Raw genomic sequence first — 22,757 nt, 5'->3', positions numbered from 1 at the left:
AATGGGTTCTGAGGACTGAGCTGGTTACCCGTCTTGCATTGCTGGGCTGTGTTGCTGGCCTCCAAGCCCATGTTCCCTATTGCACATGGCCATCCACAGGTCCCTGGGGATTGCTGGCCAGAACTTAGCCTCAGGATTCTCCCGTGCTTGTGTTTGGTAGTCCTCCCATGTTTGGCCCTGCCGCTGATGTTGCTGTCAGTGACTGGCCTTGGCGTTCCTCCTCTCACCCAGGTTTTGTAATTGTAGTTTTCAAAAAGATCATTAAACTCCTTAGAACTTGAGGCAGCAGAAGGGCAGGGAGGTAAGGGTGAGCGCTTGAGAGACTGGGATGGGGATGCTGGCACACTGTGCACAGGTGCTGTAGGACAGCCACTGCGGGTATGGATGTCTGAGGTACATTCACCTCAGGTCTCCTGCCACAAGTGGAAGCTGCGGGTTTATGCAGGTAAGAGGGCAGGTAGGTGTGTGTATGCAGAAATCCAAGTGCTCAAGCCTCCTATCTTCCTCTCTACAGGCCACAGAGAGCACTGAAGACATCCCCAGTGAAGGGCATTATTACCTACAAAGGCAGACTGTGGACCACACAAGAGAAGGTAATGCTTCCATTCTCCTCGTCTCACACATAGGCTTGGTAAAAGGGTCCGATTCAAGGCAGCCTGCTTCGGGGAGAAGCAGCAGCCCACCGTGCAGGATCTACACAAGGAGATTTACTGTTCTAAAGCACTCTGAAGAGCACAGCTCAGCGCCATGGGGTGCATTCACTCTGGGTAGGGCTGTCATCACTGTCGCTGTCCAGAACATTCTCATCATCCCACACTGAACCCTGTACTTCCCCAGGCTTCCTTTTGTATCACCCCGACACCAAAACAAAACCCCCAGCAGAAAGTAACTGGAGACACACACTCCTTGTCCTCTGTCACTGGCTAATTTCATTCAACACGTGTTCGAAGCTCATCTACACTTAGCCAAAAATCCATTCTACAATTAACAGCTCAATATTATTCAGTGAGGATACATTACATTCTCTATACTATGCAAATACATTTGGATGGTTTCCAGTTTGACTGCTGTAAACAGCAATGTTACAATATATACCACCACAACCCCAGCTTTTATTTCTAAATAATATATTTCAAGTAGGATTTCTGGATTGAATTGTAATTTTTGCTTAATTTGACAAGGATCATACTGTTTTCTGTAACCAGTGAACCATTTTACAGTTTTACCAGCAGTCCAGGGTCCAATATGTGTGCATGTGTTACTGTGTAGGAAAGAAAGATGAATGATGGGGAAATGGGGGAGCACCCAGCATCCTAATGGGGTGGTGTGACATCTCACTGAGACCTAACATGCACTTCCCCGTGCATCAGTGAGGCTGACCATATTGCCATATTTTGTACTCTGGAAATCAAGTCCTTATTTGTAGGCTGCAAATATGGTTTTCAAGTCTGTGTTATAACCTTTTTGTTCTTTAAGTATGGTATATTTTTATGCACAAAAGATCTACTTTTTGATTCCTAAAAATTTTCTAACACTTCACAAAAATCATTGAAAAATTCATTTTCCTGATATCCCCCCAAGAGTTGTGTGTGTATATATATATATATATATTAGCTACTATTGTTAAATTTTTAAATTTTTATTTTGAATTAATTTTCATATCTGGTATTACTTAAGTCCCCAACTCCAGCATTTCTAGAAGATTGTCTCTTCCTTATTGAAAACAGTCTTAGTACTTTTGTCAAAAATTACTCATGATACAGATGTTTCTCTTCTAAGGATTTCTGTTTCATCAGTTTAACATGGTGTAATCAGATGACTCATCCTAGGTTTCGGGTGTATTTCTCTGTCAGGGGTTGGGGTTTTGATAGGGATTAGGGACTGTAGACTGCCTTGGTTAGCACCAACCCATCAACACGGATGTGCTCCACCACTCCTATGGCAGTCCAGGGCCTCACTCTGGCTGTTCATCGCTCAAGCACAGAACCGATGCTGGCTTCTGCACCTCCTTGCACCCTGCTACTGTGAGCTGCTAGTGTATTGGTTCTGAACGTCTTTTGTGGAATCTTTAGTTTTCTGGGTACAAGATCACATACTTTGTGAACAGATAGTTTTACTTCTTTCCAGCTTGGTGCCTTTCCTTTTATTTGCTTAGTGGCTCTAGCCAGTCCAGGTTGCCTAGCAACAGTGCAGGCAAACCTCCTTGTTCTTGTGGAGAAGCGTCTCCACTTCTCCAGTGGGTGTGACTTCACTGTGGGCATTTTCATGGTAGCTTTCAGGTTGAGGTAATTTCCTTCTACTTCTAAGTCATTGTTTTTAATTACAGAAGGATGGTTTCTACCAAACGTCTCTCCTTGACAACACCAATGTTGTGTCGGGCAGTGGTTGTATCTTGGTCCCATAATTTCTTCATGCTGGGTTCATCTGTTCCTGTTTATATTCTTCTGGTTCCAGCTTTCTTCATCGTCCCTCCCTGTCCCCAGCGCCCTCTGTAAGCCCCTGGTGAGGAGGTCATTTGTTGCTCTTTTCTCCTTAGGGTCTTGGGTTTGTTTGTTTAGTCTTTTCGTATTTCCTTTCTCTTTGTGGACACTGATTCTGTCCTTTATCATGGTCCTGTAGCTCCTAAGGGTGTATTGAAGACTCTAGTGAGTTGTACCAGCTTCTGTGTTTGAACTCTCAGCTGCATGCCACGGCATATGTGTGGAGGTCAAAGGACAACTTTCATCAGTCAGTTCTCTTCTTCATCAAACATTGGTTGTGTCTTGGTGGCAAGCACACCTTTGTCTGCCGAGCTTGCTGTCTTGCTGGTATTTATCTCAATTCTCTGAATGGAGCTCATTTCCAGGCCTCTGTGTGCCTATTTGCTGTATGCCCCAAGGTGGCCCTTCAGCCAGAAATAGTTAAGACAGGCCTTTTAATAAAGCTTGGGCCTGAGCTGGGCAGACAGACCCTCAACTAGCTCATCTGAGTTTACTTGACCATCTAGACCTGTCTTATCGCATGGCTAGCTATACCTTCCAGGCCTATAGTCACCTATATCCTCTCCTGTTTCCTCTTTCTTTTTCCCAGAGTCTCTACAAGGAAGACTCCACTTCCTGCCCAGCCACTGTCTGTCAGCCTCTATTCTACAAAAAGCTACATTCCATCTTAACAGATCAGCAGCAGGACAACGCCAGATCCACCCCTTAGGCCCGGATGAGGGCCACGTGATCTCCTTTCCGGCGGTTTGCTTTAACATGATAATCTCGGAGAGTCATCTTTTGGGCAGGTGAGAAGGACAGGCATTCACATATAGAAGCTGGTAATGGGCTGTAGAGAAGACATTACCAACTCCTCCTGCATTAATTTATTGCCTGAACAATCAATTAACAATTGATTAAACAGACACGACTTGTTACACTAAATGAAGGTCACCTGCTACTCTTCATTTGGGGCACGCCATTATTTTAATGGTATCGCTCCCCTCCCCCAACCCCACTCTGATCTCAAGGTTTCCTAGTTTGTTTTTTAACAAAAGGTATCATCCAATTGTGTTTACTCTCTCAAACCTTTTACAGGTGCCCCCTTTTGTGTGATCTTTCATCGACTTCCCCTCCCCACTTATATGCAACCATTTACATAGCAATCCCCCCTTCATGCTGGTCTCCTCAGAATGGTGGGGTAATCCTCTGACAGACTCAGTTATTCACTGGGCTTAGGGATCACACACACTTGAAAGGTCAGGTATCAGATCTTTAGAGCAAGTGACGTCTCTGGACATTTCATGCCATTCTGAATCCTCCAAATGTGTGGGTGCTTTCGAATGTTGTTCTAACTTCCCTCGGTCTCTCCTCAAATGGTCAACTTTACATCTCTGCCCATCTTCTCTAGACCTTGTCATATGGGAGTCCCTGCAGCCTTGTATGAGCACCTCAGGACTATCCTGAGAGGGTACATACTACAAATAGAGTCTCTCTCACTTTTCCAGCTCATGGATGGGAACTGAGCTTCTCCTCAGTCACGAGGGGGTGGAGTTGCTGAAAGCATCCCAGAACCTAGGCACTGTTGTAAAGCCAGGTTTTCCTGACGGGGCTCTGTTGGATGAACCCGTTTTCTAGCTCTGACAGAGCCATCCTGTATTTGTTGCTGTTTCGGCTAGGGAATGAGAGCATGGAGTTTGTCACTGGAGATGTCAGGATGCCATCAAAGGAGCCAGGATGTTTCCTTTCTGTCTGAACATCTAGTATCAGAAGATGGTGGACAGGGCACGTTACCGAGTAAATGCAGGATGACGGTATGAAAACCACCGTGGTCGGTCTCAATTTGCTTCTAATTAATCATTTGCTTTTAAAAACATCATGATTTGCCTTTGTCTGTTGCTCATCTGAGCAAAAAAACAAGACAAAGTTACTAAAATGCAAGTGTCCACACTCAACTCCAAAACATTACGGACTTCTCCAGGTGAGTCTACTTTATGGCAGCTCATGATCTAGACACTCCGCTTCAGATGTGGCGCCAGGCAGATGTGAAATAGCCAAACTTACGACACATCTGGCACGTCACTGCTCAGTGCCTGTAAGGGCAATGTTGAAGTAACTTTCTGCTAACTGTACAAATACCAATGTCGTTCTGCCTACTAAGCAGAGGTCCTTACTGTAGAGCCTTCTGTGCTTCAGCACCACTAACCCAACCCACACCCAGCCTACAGCCCCAAAGCCAATCTCCTGTACTTCAGTCTTCTGCTTCTACCAAAAGCTACACTTACATTAACTTGGGCCAGATTCTGTGGTTTTAAAATAACATAAGTCCCCATTTAAATCTCCACCAATTGGCTAGAAAGTACTCAGATGTCTAAGTTTATTTCTATTGTAGTTCTTTGCATGTTCAGTTTGTTAAATTCACAGCACAAACCACTGGTCTTATGCTACTGGCCTCCTTGATCAAGATCCAAGTTTAAACAAAACCGAGAAAGCCAAAGTAACGAGGCCACCTACTGGACACACCCCTCAGTAACGACACACTACCATTTTGCCTGCTGGATTTCTACACCTCAATTTCAAGGTTCCCCTTCCCCTTTCCTGGGGTCAAGGGAGTAAAAAATGTATTCCCTGAGGCAACCCTTGTCTTAACAACCCAGAGCCCCAGACACTTTCATTTGTTAGTATACAGAGAAAGCAGCAATTTCTAAGCCTTGCTGGTAGATCGCCACGTCTTGCTTGAGATCGCTCAGTTTGTGAGCACACCTTCACTACTATGCTCAAATCGGTTTTTTTTTTAAATGTGATGATTTTTTGCAGCTTCCTAAGAATCAGCGGTTGCCATTTCTAGGCATTTGTTTGCTTGTTTTTGACAAGTCAGCAATTTTTTGTTAGTATTTGATTTTACTTATAAATTATCTATTGTCCTATTACTATAAACCTCTGACCATTACAGAAATGTTGCCTTGTAAGAATATCCTGCTACGAAGTCGTGGTACAAGTCCATGTTGACTTCTGCCTGTAAAACAGTCTAGAAGCAGGCAGCCTAGGTTCACTGTGAGGGTCCAACAACACGTGTGTATAGAGACCCAGGATCCCTCTGTGGTCCTTGCCACAATGGAGTACTGACATCTGACACCTCTGCAGTGCCCAGGGTGACCTGCCCATATTTCAAGCACTAAGGAGAATGGAACAAACAAAGGTCATGCCATTGTTAAGAACACACAACACAGTAGTATTAAGAAATACATGCATATGAATAACTGAAAAACTGAGCGTACAATGTAAGCTTGGGTGCTGAAGGGGACTGCCGCTCTCACATCTCTCCCAGGAGCGGTTTACATCCCTCATCCTCTCATCAAAAGCAAGAAATACAACACCATTTGAGTGGGTTTTCAAGTATATTTTATTGGTGTAAAACCAAAATATGGTGATATGATTTTCAGAATTATGTGATAAAGACTGTTCCCTTGCAGTCTCTTTACTAGGAAGAGGAAAACACTAACTCTCAAAAAAAAGTGAACAGTCAGTAATATTTGTTACAGCTTCTGTAAAAAACAGAAAAGCAGAGAAAGACTTCTCAAACCATTTCTTTAATTCTCTCATGATTCTGCTAAAAGTCACCCACCACTACTTGAACTCCACCTTCCGGGTGGCCTCTCAACCTCCCAGGGCACTTACGCAGTGGCCGCAGAACCTGTGCAGTTCAGCCGCAGCGGCTGCTTGCACTAATAACAGCCTCATTGTGTGCTCATAATGCTAACGGTGTCCTTCATCTGCGTATTAAAAAATCATCCCGAAGTGACCTCAGAGCATCACTCAAAGCTACAAAACACACAATAGCTAGTTTTGTTTAAAATATTTGTATCCCGAGATTCCATTTTTCTAAAAAAGAGAAAGCCCCAAAGTTACACAGTGTGAAAGCCACTCGCAACAAGACTCTCATTTAGAGGCCCCCAGGTGAACGAGAGCCATGATGGTTGTGTAGCTATGGAACAGATCCTCCTCCTTCACCTCATTACACCTCCTCAGGATAAAGTTCCCAGTGACTATCCGGTCGCAGCCGATCTCCCCATTTCCAAAGAAGCCAAATAAGGGGACATTGGGAAAAAACTTTCTAAATGCATCGGCCTCAACATTCCCCTTGGCTCTGTAGTACTGAAAGCCTCGGCCAACACACGCAAACATGAAGCCAATGGTGTTCTGTTCAGGGATGTTGGCTGCTTTGAGGCGCTGCATGGCGGCCTCAGCGGTCTTGGTATCGTTTACATCCTCGTTGAGGAGAACCGTGGCACTCTGGATTCGGTGCCCACTAAATGACAGTCCGACCACACCTGTGGCGTCAATATCCAGAGGGTTCCTGGAGATAGAAACAGAAAATCATCAATGCCTCCTGACTAAGGGGAAGAGATTGCTGCTGCCTTTGGCAACTTAAGCTTTGGTCTGAGGTTTATCCCTCTCATTCAAGGATTAAAATAAACTTATTAAAAGTAGGACAGAAAAAAACAAGCAAGCACCTGCTTTTTTTCTGCCACAAATACAAAGCTAGCTATACAAAAGCTCTTCCCGGGTTAGTGGTGCCCAGTAACTACCGATCTGGCCACTGTAAATGGAACCTAATATCCCTGTCCCTATACCCAGGTCAAGGATGTTATAGCACCGTCCTCCTCTCAGCCCATCCACTGTTAAATTATGAAGACAGAGTAAAACTATAACCGCAGAGGGGAGTTCAACTCTGTAGGTTTCAGCTTTGTGCTGACTAGCCTTTGACCAACTATGATTGTAATGCTTCCGGTCCGGTTCATTGCTTGGAGGCTGAAATTTGACTCATTTGAATTTTAAAACTTCACAGCTGGGGGTGGGGGAGTGGCTGGAGAGTGGCTCAGGTTAAGAGCAGAAGCTGCTCTGAACAGAAGCTCCCAGTTCGGTTCTTAGCACCCACATCAGGCGGTTCATAACCACCTGTGACTGCAGCTCCAGAGAATATTAACATCTCTGGTCTCTGAGGGCACCTGTGCTCAGACATACACACAGCACACAATTAAACCTTTAAAAACTTTTGTTACATTAATCTTATGAGTATGTCTGGGTGAGCGTGTGTGTGTGTGTGTGTGTGTGTGTTTGTGTATACACGTGTACACGCGTGCGAGCGCACACACATGACTTATGGATGGAAGCTCAGGAGTCCTTTCTCTTTCCACCCTGTGTGGCCCACAAGAACTCAGGTTGTCAGTTCTTGTGACAGGCTGTCAGCCCTGTTAAGACTTTTTATCCTTACAAAAGAAAATGCATTATTAGTAAGTTATAAAACATACAATGAATACCCACTGGGAAGAAGCATACACCTTAGGTGCCTATGACACTTATCAACACTGACTCTATAGAATGGGCAAGGTTCTCTGAGTTAGCAAGAGACTGAGAAAGTAAGGCACCAAGCATCGTTGGTACATATGTACACACAAATAAAATCTAGTTACATTTCCCAAACATGAAGACAGACCAAGGAATACTAGTAAGATACCCAGAGGCGTCCTGCTAAGACTGAACCCCTAGTGAACTAGACTGTTGGGGAGAGGGCAGCAATGGGGGGAGGGTTGGGAGGGGAACACCCAAAGGAAGGGGAGGGGGAGGGGATGTTTGCCCGGAACCAGGAAAGGGAATAACACTTAAAATGTATATAAGAAATACCAAGTTAATAATAAAAAAAAAAAAAAAAAAAAAGATGCCCAGAGGCTGCTGCTCTCTGAGGGAAAAGGTTAGAGATGGATGCCACAGGGAGATCCTGCCCCCAAAGCAAGTGTGGTTAGAGCCTGACAAGTTTTGCCATGAACATTTGGCCCATGTACCTCTTCCTCAAGAAAAACATGTAACAACTTCACATGGCTACAGTCTAACCAAGAGAATTTGTAAACCAGAGCTGTCTTTAAGAGGATGAAGTTTACTTCAGACGTAAGAATTCAATCTTCAAGTAAGTGCTTAGAAAACCAGCTCGCACGGTCCGCCTGGGAGGCGTCTGCTCCCTGGTGCCGTCCTCCTTCTGACAGTCCCCTGTGTACACTCAGTGTATGCACAGACCTCAGCACCAGTGTACTCTCAGCTCACTTAAGAGGCTTCCACAAGGGCACTGAAAACTGCTTAGGCAGGCTGCCTCAACCTCACGTTATAGCTCCCCCTTTCCTTTAAAACTTAAGCCTTATTTGTTTCTGTGAAACCTCTATTTCCCAGTTAGCAGCTCAACTCTTTACTGAAATAAAAGCCATGTGCATTTATTTATTTCAGCCTCACTCGGATGACTTCTTCATCTTCAGGAGCAACACCACAAGGAGGACCAGAGCTGTGAAATATACCAACGGGTAATGCTGAAGGAGCCTGATTCTGACATTCTTAAAAAACAAACCCAAGTTTAGCTCTTTGACTGCCAGCAGAATTATGTTTAGTGAGCATCTTGGCAAGAGCAAAATAGAATGAATTGGTATATTAGCAATTCCTTTTCTTCTGTATTTTCTGAGACAGGGCATCACTTTGGCTGGCCTGGAAGTCACCAGTGTAGATCAGGCTGGCCCTGAATTCAAGAGACTCACCTGTTTTTGCCTACTCAGAGCTACTGGAATTAAAGGCAAAATAACACCACACTCTGCTTGATTCCTCTTTTTTCTTTTAAAAAGAAACTAAAAGTAGTGAGAACCTGGAATCATTTCCATTCACGCATGGGAGAAAAGCAAAGTACTCCGCTTACTTCTCACAAGTCAGTGAAGACAAGTTGTCCACCTGGCCTCCAGCCAAGATGATGTTCATGTTGCTGAAAGTGCTGACCACCCGGTGCAGGTAATTACTGGCCCCCACCTTACAGCAGTTATAGCCAAAGACAAGGACCACACGGAGTTCGGGGTTATCCAGAAGACCTGCAGAGAAGTGAGGGATAAAGGCAGCCTTAAAACAGCATCAACTGTTGCTCCTGCTGACTGGCACTCGCAGCGTGTTCTGCAGTGCTGAAGCTCTCGGGTTTTCAATTCTTTTTTTTTTTTTTTTTTTTTTCTTTTTTTTCGGAGCTGGGAACTGAACCCAGGGCCTTGCGCTTGCTAGGCAAGCACTCTACCACTGAGCTAAATCCCCAACCCCAGGTTTTCAATTCTTAGAGTTTGAGATTACTCAAGTCTTAGTTATAATTTTTTCATTAATAAAACTCATAGCTATTTGAATATAGTATGCCTCAAATAAGCAAGGGCACTTTACAGAGCGTTACACAGATGTGTTACACAGATGTGTTATGCAGATGTGTTACACAGATGCGTCAGAGTGAACAGCAGCAGTGAAAGGTGGCAGTTCCACACACACTGGAGACCTCCAGTGTCTTATCAGATGCCGTCTGAAAGCGGCTTCCATCACTAGCAGGCAGCAGAGCTCAAGAGAGCCAGTGGCCATCTCCTTCCCAGATGTCCGCCTGAGCCTCTGCACCTTGTTTTCAAGCATTAACGGTATTAACAGGTGGCTTCTGGGAAAGAACAAAGTATGGCCTCCAACCATGCTGATGAGTCCATTAAACTCAGCCACACGACTTCCACAGCAGTGTGGACCACTCAGCAAGACTGAGGCAGGCTACTTGGGGAGGAGGAGGAGCCCTGCAGACGCAGTGCTGGGAGACTGTGCCAACTGAGAATCAAGAATCCACACCAACACTGAACTCCATGCATGCCAGCGACCTTGAGTTTCATTTTATCAAATGTTAACCTTTCTGTATCCCTGTTAATAAACTTTAATGACAGAGCTCCTGTAAAGACAGCCACATCCTCTTTCCCTGAGTGTCTCAACCCTATGCTGAAAGTGAGACTGAAAATCTCCACTTAATAATCTCCAAGTCTACTCTACACCAGCTCACCCAGGAACTCCTCTCTGCTAAAATCTAGATCGGCTTTACCCGCAGGTCACAGTGTGGAGCAGTTCCTCCACCCCATGTTACTGACAAGATAACCAATCTGACAAACAGTACTTCAGACTGATCTGGGGCCAGTTTAATTCTCCTCACTGTAAACTGCAGTTTTGCACAGTGGAAACAACAGTACCTCCTAGCACCCTACATCTCAACAGTACGAGCCTGACACATTGAGAAAAGACCCTTTTCGTTTTCTAGAACCAATTTTCTGAGATTGTGGCAGCAAGAGTCAAGTCTATTTTAGAAACCAGAGTGTTACTGCAGAGAAATGACTCAGGTGGGACAAGGACATGGCTATTCAAGAGACACTGAGACACACAACCAATATGAGCCTTAGGTCTCCACACCTGTACCTGCATACATACGAGCACAGGGGAAGAGAGAAGTCAGGAAACTTCCCAGTAGTCTCCAAGCCTTGAAGGCCCCGCAGCCTATAAGCAGTTACACTACATGATCAGGGCACTTGTACCTGTGCAACCCTCTTCCACACTGAGGCTCATGTGCAGGACTCCCAGCTTCAGCTCTTCCTCTCAGTGTGTATCCTTCCTCTGATCCATAAACCCAAACTTTTCTTTGCTGCTACACCACTTTTTCTATGGCCGGTCTTTTAGTTGGGACAAAGCTTCTTAACTTTTCCAAACCCATTTCCTCATCTGTAAAGCAAAGCTAACCACTCAGAATAGGTACAGGACTCAACAGGTGACTTACGTATTAGCAACATGGAAGCACAACAGTAGGGAAGAGATCAGAGGACATTGGGAAGTGACAGTCTGAGTGCAGTGGGTAACACAGGCCTATGTCTGCAGGCTAGCCCATCTACTCACAGATGTGAGTCTGCACTAAGTAGCTTCTGTATGCAGTGGTAGTTTAATTCGAATCACCCCCTCGGCAGGTGTAGATGATGAAAGCCTTCATGAGGCTTTGCTGGCTCCGTGGCTCCTGTAACAGGTTTCCTATCCAAGCCTGACCTACTGCGATCCTGCCTGCTTCCTCACACTCTGGGCAAACTTAGCCGCTCACAAAGTTCACGACTCTCTCTACCACCCACCTTTTCTTCTAAAACCTCTGTAATAAAGGTTACTAGAAATATTTTTAAAAGCTTAAGTGTTTCAGCTTTAAATAACAAAAATAAGACAAAATTGTTGATAAGAGTTTACTGAAGATCGAGAATTCTTTTAAAATTCAATTACAATTAAATGCATGCAAGCATGGACTTTACCTCACAAGTGTCTATAATTCTAGTTCCAGGGCATCTGATGGCCTTTTCTGCTCTCCATGGGCAGCAGACACACACATGCTACATACACTTACCAACATGCAAACAAAACACTTATACAAGCTTATTGGCAGGACGCTTATAAAAATGTTTATCTCTGGACATTTAGGACTTCATGACAAATAAAATCATTTGAAACCAATTCTACCAATCATGACCAGCCTTGTCAACAGTAGCCTAGAAGCTTCTAGCTGACCAGAACTAAAACAGAGCAAGTTAATCAACAAAACGAGCAAGTAAGAGTAAATAACAATGCGGGTGGGGTATACAGCATGCACTTCTAAACCCAGCACTCAGGAGGCAGACGCAGGGGGATCTCTGAGAGCAAGCGTAGCCAGAACTATATAGACCTTGTCTCAAACTAAGTAAATCAACTAGTAAATATCAATAACTTACCCACTTCAGTAAGTTGATGTCTTTCGAGAGTTAAATTCTTGGGGTCCTTAATAAAATGAAAGGGTTGAATTTTTATTCCTTCAATTTGAGGGAATAATAAAGCAAAACCAGATTCTCCAATTTCTATTTCCTGAGGCCGATTGCTACCTGATCCCATTGGAGTCACTAGGGAGAAAAAGAGTTTCATAAGGACATCTCATAGAAACCGGACGTGGTATCATTAGCCCATCACATCCTAACTGCAGCTTAGGCTGGCAAACAGCTGCTCCCAGAGGCACAGCTCTCTGGCAACTTCAGGGTGGCAATGCCTGCCGCACTCTTTCAGGTGTGTTCAGAAAGGAACTTTACAAACCAAAGCATCCAAATCGAGCAGTCGCTGAGTCCAGATGAAGGGAACTGCTGCTCTTCAGAAGACCTTGTTCCAGTTCTCAGTCTAACTCTAGCTCCAGAGCTGACACCTTCTTCTGGTGTCCATGAGCATCAGGCATGCATGTGGTGCCCGGATACACATGCAGGCCAAATGTCAAACACATAAATCCTTTTTAAGTGTTAAGTTTCTAAACTCAAATCGGGGTAGGGAATATTCAAAGAGAAAAACACAGAAGAAAACCACACGGTATACTGTGAACTTAAAACATGAAAGAAAAATGTGAGTTTATGATAAGGCTTGTGGTGGTGTCTTGGTTAGTTAACCCGACAGGATTTAGAGCCACCATCGCTCTGGGCAGTGTGTGAAGGATCTAGATTAGGTTAAGTCAGACCTTGAACTTGGGCAGCACCATCCCAGAGCCTGGAGTCCTGCAGCCAAGCTGGAGCAGTCACGCTGGGTGGGCTCCGTGAGTAAGGACAGTGTGATCAGCTTTCTCAAGCCTCTCACATATGACTCCCTACCAGGATGCACCCTTGAACTGTGAGCTAAGCAAGTTCAACCCAGATTGTGTTTGCCAAGTATTTTATTGCAACAGCAAACGAGCTACTCCAATAAAGGCGAGGAGGGAATCCTAACAGTCTATCCCTGTGAGAAAATGCAGGATGGTCTGAATTAAAACTACAGCAGAGTGAGCCAGCCTCGTCACAGGTCCACAAACAAGTACCTAGTAAGCACACAGAGGTACTCAGCGCAGCTGGTCATCAGAGTCATCCTCACACCTACGCCGGCCGTGACCCGAGTACCAGGGACGCAGAGCAACTGCAACCTCAGACCCTGTCGCTAAGTGCGGCATGGTAGAAATTTGGAAAACTAGCAGTTTCTTTTTGAGTTAAATATGTATCAGTGCTAAAAACCAATAAGTTTACTTCTTAAGTTCCAAGGAAACTTATAACTTACACAAAAGTAACATCCTTGTTCATGATAACCTAGGAGCAGAAAACCAGTCTATGAAAAGCAGAATGAGAAAATAAATCTTGTCCCTTTTATCACAGAATGACTCAAAATGCCTAAACCAAGGGCTGGGACATGGCTCAGTCGGGTAAAGTGTCTGCTATATAGGCGTGAAGACCAGAGTCTGGAAGTCCCCACCCCCAACCCCAAGCAAGCAAAGGTCAGGCACTGGAGGAAGCAGAAAGAGGAAGCCTAGCTTGAACAGTGAGCCCAAGGTCAGTGGGAGGCCCTGCATCAAAGAACTGATAAAGATACTTGACAACTTCTGATCTCTTCATGCAGACAGACAGACAGACACTCTCACAGGCACCCGCACAAACACATTTTAAAGGAATTGCTGAGAACTGTAACATAAATGAACCTCAAAACCACATTTATTTATATTACGTGAGAGTTAAAATACAAAAAAGAGGACAGGCACCATGACACTGACAGGCAAACCTAGCCACACAAGTCAGAAGAATTCTGGGAGGGGCTGTCAGGAAACAACAAAGAAACTACCAGCCTCAAAGACCATCCTTAGTCACTGTTATACTGCTGTGAAGTGACACTATGACCAAAGCAACCTTCATAAAAGGAGACATTTAACTGGGGGCTTGTTTAGTTTCCAAGGCTTAGTCTGTCTTCATCAGGGCTGGGAGCATGGTGGCCGACAGGCAGGAGCTGGAGAGGCAGCTGGGAGCTACACCCAGACCCACAGGAATAGACGGGGACTGGGGCTGGTATGAGCTTGTGAAACGTAAAAGCCCATCCCCAAGGACAGGACAAACTTCCAACAAGGCCACACCTTGTAATCCTCTGTAATCCTTTCAAACAGGTCCTCTCCATGGAGACCCAGCATTTCAGGAAGCTATGGGGGCCATACTTATTTAGATCACCACAACCAGCTTGGAGAGGGTCCAGCAAACAGCAGAGGCCACACTCTGGCTGGAGCATTGGAATGTTATTTAATATTTGCCCCTAACAAGATCATGAGGACTTAAAGCAGCACAAAGTCAAAGCTGCTTCAGGACAGGGCAGCAACCAAGGGAAAGCTGCAACTGCCACTGACTCGCCAGGGAGCACAGGCCTGCTAGCCACGGCTGATCCTTTCTTTCCTACCCCCACTCCTGTAACAGAAAACTCAAACAGGAGGAACTCACTGTGTCTGGAGAAGCCACAGTGGATGCAAAGGACAGACTAAGATGTGAGGAATGAGCTACGACCCAACATGAGCATCCACCATAACCAGCAATGATAAAAAGGCTACCGGCCACTTAATGCCAATTCAAACCTTGGAAGAAAACCATTGCTATGGCTATTGTTTTATGAGTGTGTGAGCAGCTACAGCCCCTACTCAGCTGCAAACACTTGGAACCCTTTGTGTTTCACTGAGCAAGACTCGGAAATGCAAACAAAATCCTTCAGGACACTTGTGTGGGGACAAGGGTGGCAAGGGTCTTCATGCTTGTGCAGCAGGCATTTCACCAGCCGAACCACCTGCAAGGCTGTTTAGGCTCCAGAAAATAGCAATAGCGGACTAACACCTTCTTGCTGCATGGTTAGTTCTAAATGCCACAGATGTGTTACATCACTGCATCTTCACAGTCCTCCAGAGATACTGGGGTCAGCATCCAATTTTACCAACGAAGAAACTGAAGCCTCATGGATGTCAGTAAACTGTCCAAAGTAAGTCCTAAGTGATACAGCTGGAATCCTAATCCATGTGTCCTAACCACTGTACCATCACTACATCAAAAGGAAACAATACAAATACCGAGGGCAAACGTGCCATGCTGGCAACGTGCAGAGAAACAAGCCTGTAGGTAAGGCCCACAAACCTGTCCCTCTCAGTCACTCCAACCCGCAAGAAACAAGAGGGGCTGAGCTGACCAGACTGGACTGGCTGCAGGTCTTTCCTAATCTGAGGAGGTAGAATGACATTTTCCCTCCTGGCGATTGGCTGAGAGAAGACAGAGATTACACTTTGCCTTTAAGCAGCCTTGGGATCTGAACTATGACCATCAATCACCTGAGAGAGATTTTAAGTGCAAAGTCACACCCCGGCAAGGATGGCCAGTGCTGCTGTTTTAGATGATGGGAAATGTCAATGTACTCACAGCTATAAATATTTCACCAATCCATGCAACCCCACATCAACCCAAGGCAAGAAATAAGCTGTTAATTTCTCTCACCTACAATTCCTGGGGTCACAATCCCAAGGACCTGACACTGTTTGGGGAACAGCTTCTCCAGGGCACATGCTGTCTCCATAGTAGTTCTTTTCCTTGCTGTAATGATACAGTCGTACCACTGTTAAATACTATCCAGCTTCTATGTCAAATCTGACAATGTTAAAAAGCAAAACGATATTTAACAATAGAACAGGCTATGAGGCTGGGGATGTAGGTTAGTTGGTAGAATGCATACACGAAGCCCTAGGTTCAGTCATCAGCCACAGCACTGCACAAACTCTGAGCAGATAGAAGCAGGATGATCAGGAGTTCAAGGTCATTCTTGGCTATAGTGAGTTTTGAGGCCAGCCTGGGCTAGGTGGACCTTGTCTCAAAGAAAAAGAAAAAATGATGGATTGATGGATGGATGGATGGGTGGATGGATGGATGGGTGGATGGACGGATGGATGGACGGATGGATGGATGGATGGATGGATAAGGGATTTCCCCATTTTAGTGCCTGTTTTATTCAAATTCTAGCCCTGACCTTCGCCACCACCACTTTTGCTCTACAGGCATCAGATCTGGCTCAGCACCGAGTTTGAGAGGTGCTATTTACTGAACCTCTCTGTTCAACTGATTTCACAGCATAACTACTACTCCATTCCAGTCAGTTAGATTCAAATCAGACAATGTCCAAGTCAAAGTCTGGGTCACAGGGCCCAGAATGGATTCTTGGTCCGTATCTCCCCTTAGGAAGCCAAGAATGCATAGTGTCTGTAAACGAAAGCTCACAGCAAGCATTACACACGAGCAGGAGGGAAGTACACCTGGAGGACTAAAGCATTTCAAAACAAGAAAAACATCTGTCTGAAAAACCTCATTCCATCCATCCATCCGTCCATCTATCCAACTGTACCATGAGGTTAGACATCAATGTACAGCACAAAGGGCTGGCTCCTCAGCTCATGCTAGACAAAGGCATGTGTACAGGAGCAGTGCCCAAAAGACTCAGGAGGCTTGCTCTCAGGACTAGGACAATGTCAAAACTAGAAACAAAGCAAAACACCTAACTCTTGTCTCCATAGCTACCTCTTTTATGGCCCCGGCACTCCTCCAGGCTGATGAACGTTTCAGAATCTGCCATGTAGAGAACTGTCCGTGGTAAGATGCGGACATTCTGCAAAGAAAAAAAGAATGGGGTCCTGTGAGTCTGTGCTTGCCTCTGTGTCCCAGGCAATCCTGTCCAGGGCTGTTGTCCCCTCCACCCTGAGGTCTCCCTCTCAGCTCTCACCTGTCCTCCAACTCTTGTCAGCACCTACTATTCTGATTTTGTACCAAACTTCTCAGGTTTTAAGTTCCTTTTCATAAAGCTCATTTAATCTTTTAAGCAGACGTCACAGTAAGAATCATCTCAACCGAGGGAGGGTTCACAGGCTGCACCCCTCTTGTGGCCAGCCCTCCAGCTCAGAATTTCAGACCTGCTCACACTTGTACAAACAAGTTCCCTTGCTGCCAAGCACCTTAACAGGTTCTTTGAGGGGCCTCAGAGCAACTTCAACCTTTGTACCTGGCACCTCCAAGTGGTGTTCTTTATAGCCCCACCTGCCGTTCTTGTTTGGGGAGTCTCAACTCTGAGCAGGGTTTCCTAAGACTGTGGCTTTCCTACAGCTCACATGGTAGACAGGTGTCAAGGGCAGAACTAAAGGGAAGGAGAGACCTTCAAAGCTTTTCCTACAAGAATGGAATAAAGAGCAGCACATCATCACTGCCCTGTAATCCACAGAGACTTAGCTGTTTCAGAGAGGTTTTAAATAAACGAAACACTGAGCAGTACACCGTATAGTGTGGGCTGGGTAAGACCGATGACCTATGTATACAAATTCTAGACTTCACATGGCATTTCTAAAAGGTCTAACTAGTTGCCACTTTAACATATTTCTCAATCCCTTAGATAAAACTATAGAAACACTCAGACTGCTTGCCTTTCAGCTATGGCTAGGCAGACTTGCCAGTACCTACAGCCACTGGACCCTCTTGGGCTTCTTTCTGTCTGTAATGTCTCCTGATTGAAGGAGGCAGGGTCTGGTCCTGCCTCTGCCATCAACAGCAGGTAACTTTTACAAAGCAGGTATCTGGTTTCTTGAGCTTCCTATGTTTAAACAAACATACCAGCCTCATCTCTAATTCTCACTAGAAACCGACTATGACAAGCCTTGAAATGAGACACTCTCACTATAGCATAAGGCAGCTAGGACTACACTATCCAGAGTTTCGAATGGTAAGTTGCCTTATAAAAATTCCAAATATTTCTAATAGAAGTTAAGCAACTTCCCTTATATCTATTAAAACACTCAATCGACAAGATGATCTGGAAAACAGTGAAAACAGTATATATGGCTTAGATAGTCACCATGTTTCTGCCTCCCCATGAGTTTAATTTCTTTAAGGCTACTATCTAATAGTCTTAAGTTCTAAATATCCACTGAAAATATACAGTCTTATACTAATTAACATGTTATATGTATTATCTTTTTGCCATTTAATTCTTACGAGAACCCATTAAAGGGTACAAAAGAATTATTGTTCTTTCTTTTCAGTTTGTGGAAACAGAACTCAAGGTTTGGAGAGGTCAAAGCCACATTGCTAGCTTAAGTCAAAATCCGAGTTAACATCTAAGACTCTGTGTATAGCCACTGCCACACCTAGAACAATGCTACTGCAGTAAAGTTGGAAATGACAGGACATACAACAGCATTTAAAAAAAGAAACCATATGAATTCTACTCCCCACAGAAAACTTTCAGTAACATTCTAGCTTATTTATGACTCTTCCTTTATATTAATCTAGATGACACTAATATAATTTAATGCTCTTTCTCAAATAATCAACATTTAAAAAAGTTTTTTATTTGTATGTGTCTAACTAAGCGTATGCCGTGTGTGTACAGGTGCCCTCAGAAACCAGTTGTATTTACAGGCAGCTGTGCCCCCTGACGTGAGTGCTGGGAATGAACTTGGGTCCTCTGGAAGAGAAGCCAACTATCCTAACCACTGAGCCATTTCTCTAGCCCCTTTATCAAGACTTTCTTATCACTGAAGGTACTTTGTGATTTATAACTTAACGATTTTACTGAGCAGTGGACTTTTAAGCTCTCTCACTGCACGTGATGCTCCAAAGAACACTTCTGTGGAAAAGACTTTGGTAGTATTTTTGGATTTTCCCAAATAAGAGATTCTAAATAATGATCAATATATCAGAGAGATACAGTACTCCAAGAGGCTGTATCTCACTGATACAAGAGGCGAGAGAGATGTTAGCCAGCCTTCTGGGTGTGAGTCCAAGAGTCCAAAAGAGCAAAGAAAAAGACAAGACGGCATGGACAAAAGATACCCCACTCAGGACTAGCACATGAAAAACAAGACCCAGGCCTTGGAGAGGAGGCTCACCACTTCAGAGGACTGCTGTTCATTCAGAAGACAAAGTTCACCCAGCTCACAATCAGCTCTGAGGGATCCAATGCCGTCTTGTGGCCTCCACGGCCATGTGCACGTGATACACAACACACAAGCACACATGCACACACACTAAGAGCCAGGTTTCCTAGAGCCCTGGGAGTGGTCAGAGACTGAGCCACCAACCAAAGAACATACACCGGCTGGAACGAGGACCCCTGCACATATGTTCAGTCTCCATGGCTACCTTGTCTGACCTCAGTGGGAGAGGACGTGCCTAATCTGGCAGACATGATGTGTATGTGGGGTGGTGGGGGAGGTATGCAGTGGCACCCTCTCAGAGGAGAAGGGGAGCGGAGGAACCTTTGAGCCAGGTTTCCCACTGTCAATAAGGGAGGTTTAAATATGAAGAGAGGAAGTGAGACAAAATCTTATGTTGGATTGGATGTACCTAAGGCAACTCAAGAGTAACCATGGATAGAAACACAGCTCCAGGTACAGTCAGCCACCTCTCTCTTCACTCAGTGATTCAAATGTGGCTGTTTTTAAAAAAATGGGGGAGGGGATGAATCTATACTAAATCTACAAACTTTTTTGTCTTTATTTCCTAATATAGTCTATATTTACTTTATATCAGGTATAAATAGAGATTTGAATTTAAATATAAGGGTGGGCTATATAGGCTAACAAATACTATGCTATTTTATAAGGGCCTTGAACAGCTGTGGACTTCAATACGGGGTAACTAATACCCTGACAATACCAAAGAACAATTGCATATGCAGATATGCACACACATTTCTGTCTGGGCTAGAGGCAACAGTGAGTAGACTTACACAATACTGACCTTAGATTCTAAATACCATTCTCCACTAAGAGAGAGACCAAGTGAAGCTACTCATTTCTTGAATAAAGCAGGTGAAATACAGGCTGAAGACATTCGGTGCCAAAGAAAGGTCATCCCTAAGAGATAAAACTGGCTTGAGAGCTCAGTAGCCACACACTTGACCACCTGAGTACCAAGGCACCAAGGAGATTCTAACAGTAACAGATTCATCTCTAAACAGGAGAGCAAGGGTATTTGTGTATGCTGTGTGAACAAACTGAAAGAGAATGAAAAGTAAGTTTCAAAGTTTCTATACACAAATACTTATTAACGACAACAAGATAGAAAATTTAAAGGCAGAGACTTCTGGCAGACACCACTTGCATCAAGTAATTTAAGGTAATGGGATTTTTAAAAAAATCTAACAAACCACAGTCACACTCAACTTGTGAATGTTTTACAAATGAACTGGCCTTGAATTTTCCTAAGTGATGAAGCTGGTACAGAAAGTCAAGTTGGAGAAACATACCAACCAAAGAAACATGTCTTTTAGTCAGTCATTGGGAACCAAAACCAATCCTTGAGCTCTCAAGAAAAGTACTGGGGTAAAACCTGAATGAAAATCTGAAGACTTGGTAGTGTGTTTGCAGTCTCTTACTGAAGGATGTATTTATTACAGCTTTTACTTTGGTACTCGAATTATTTCCAATTTGACTAGGGAGATCCCACTTCAGGGCACCTTCAGATGTCTTTTTGGTAATGTATTATCTTAATTCCGTTTCTGTCACTGTGATAAAGGTCGTTATGAAAAGCAATTTGGGAGTAAGGGGTCCCTGAGGAAAGCAAAAGCAGAAACTGAAGCAGAAGCCATTGTGGAGTGCTGTTTACTGGACTGTTCTTCACCGCTTGCTCAATTTGTTTTCTTATAAACTCTAGAATCACCAGCTAGGGGGCTGTGAAGCCTACAGTGGGGTGGGGGTGGGGGAAAGAAAGTGTCTTATAGGCCAATCTTTGGCAGGCACTTAAGTTCCCTCTTTCCAGATCAAGTTGAAAACCAAACCCAAAACCGAAAACCCCTCTAACCAACACATATATCAATGATAATTTCCCAATTTGGAGGCTATATTGTGAAGTAGAACATTTTCTGTTTGCCTGTTATACACAGTAAGGCATCAAATGAGCAATTTCCTCACGAGGGCCCCTGCCACTCAGTGAGATACTGGAGATTCACTATCAGCTCTGTAATTTGTCTTCACCTCCCTGAACAGACTCCTGGCTCCAGGGAGAAAAATGAGGAAAGGACTGTGGTTTAAGTATTTAGGTATAAGTTTTAGTTCTTCCAGTTCTAGTATATGACCCAATGTTTTCAATGCAAAACTGAGGCAAGTTGAGGAAAGTTCTGTAGGGCCTTGTAATAGTGGGCACCTGGATACTTAAATTACCCAACATCTAATAATGAACATACCGCAGCACGCCCTTACAAAACCTAAGGTTTACTACAAAATCCAGAATACGAGCATAGGTTCCCCAAGTTAACAAAAGCAAGGACATGTATCGTGATTTTTAAAAAAAGTTCTTAAAGATGGCCCACTAGCCCTGCAAGTGACTGTCCACGGCACAACTCCATACTTGCCTCAAGTGCTTCAGCTACCACGCGGACCAAGCAATGTCCCTCCAGGTGGCCCGCCTCCGCCACACCCGCGGAGATCCAGGTCACGCTGCGATGGGTCCGCAGCACTCTGCGCACACACTCTCTCCACAGGCGGCATACTCTAGGGATGCAAAAGCACAAAGGGTTGCCGCCGGGCGGCCCGTTCCCATCGTCAGCAGCCTCGCAGCGTCAGCCAAGCACTAGGACACCTGGGCAGGGGCGAACCCGCCACCCTCCGGAACGAAGGTCTCCTCCCGCCCCATCCGCCCTCACCCGGCTACCCGAAGCAGCGCTTTGGCCGGCAGGAAGGTAAACACACGCTCCACCACCTCCGCAAGGTTACTCAGCACATAGGTGCCTCGCGGATCTGTGGAGGAGGAGCCGCCGCCGCCGCCTGCTGGCTCCATCCTCGTCTACCGGCCCGAAAGCCCTACGGAGGCTCAGAGGCACCGGAGCGGCCGGCGCACCACCGACAACCAGAGCCCACTGAGCAGGCGCGCGCCACTTCCGGCGGGCCGCTTCCGGCTCTGGATACGCCGCTGCAGCGGTGCACCAGCCTGCACTGTTCCGCCCGGAAGGGAACGGATGCAGCCTGGCGCTTAAGTCTGCGGCAGACACTTGTGTATTTGATGAATCTGGTTAACTCGTTAGCTCTTAAATTTTAAACGAGTAGACAAAATAGCACTCGCTATTCTTTGGCCACTAACTCTAATTGCTACAAAAAGCACATGCCAAACCAGACAGATATTTTGACACTGGAACCATTATTCTTTGGCTCGTGCTGGTTCTTCCTCGCAGGGCTACAGAATCACAAGCCCAACAACCTGTTTTAACCCTTCTAAGGTTCCCGTACATTCCCGAACCGAAAATGAAAGAACGGTAGAGGCAGCTTCCTTTCAACTGAGTAGACTGTCTCCTGAGTGAGGGGCCCTTTGGCCCCAGCTACTTAGTCTGACCTGGTGCTTCTTGTTTTGGCCTCATGACATTTCGATAACCCATTATAACATTTTGAGCTGTACATGATGGTGCAATCTAGCAAGCTGGAGGCAAGAGGATCAGAAGCCGAAAAGAATCTGGGCCCAACTCCAAACTGCCACTTTACTCTGGAAACCTTAAGGCTTAATAGCAAACATGGATGCATACAGTCTACAAAGCGCCACGATACACTGAGAGTGTGTGAAAACTTAAATGCTTTCCATTAATAAAAACCCCAGCAGCTCTTGGGGTCTCCAG

The 22,757-nt window shown here is 45.0% G+C and overlaps 1 protein-coding gene and 1 long non-coding RNA gene across 2 annotated transcripts; one reads left to right on the top strand and one right to left on the bottom strand.

Moving 5' to 3' along the window:
* Positions 1–514: 514 nt before the first annotated feature.
* LOC116907993 lies at positions 515–8,869 on the top strand. Its single transcript, XR_004388866.1, has 2 exons — positions 515–593; positions 8,736–8,869. It is a non-coding gene; the product is annotated as an uncharacterized LOC116907993 (long non-coding RNA).
* On the bottom strand, positions 5,845–22,041 carry Fbxo22 (F-box protein 22). The gene is made up of 7 exons (XM_032911243.1): positions 21,798–22,041; positions 21,507–21,645; positions 16,685–16,772; positions 15,614–15,709; positions 12,059–12,223; positions 9,193–9,358; positions 5,845–6,816 (listed from the first exon to the last, which is right to left on the bottom strand). Exons 1-7 carry the CDS (start codon positions 21,929–21,931, stop codon positions 6,399–6,401), a joined length of 1,206 nt encoding a protein of 401 aa, XP_032767134.1. The 5' UTR covers positions 21,932–22,041; the 3' UTR covers positions 5,845–6,398.
* Positions 22,042–22,757: the final 716 nt, after the last annotated feature.

Source organism: Rattus rattus, chromosome 8 (genome assembly GCF_011064425.1).
Source record: "Rattus rattus isolate New Zealand chromosome 8, Rrattus_CSIRO_v1, whole genome shotgun sequence".
NCBI classification, from domain to species: domain Eukaryota; kingdom Metazoa; phylum Chordata; class Mammalia; order Rodentia; family Muridae; genus Rattus; species Rattus rattus.
This window is presented reverse-complemented; position numbering and strand designations above follow the sequence as displayed.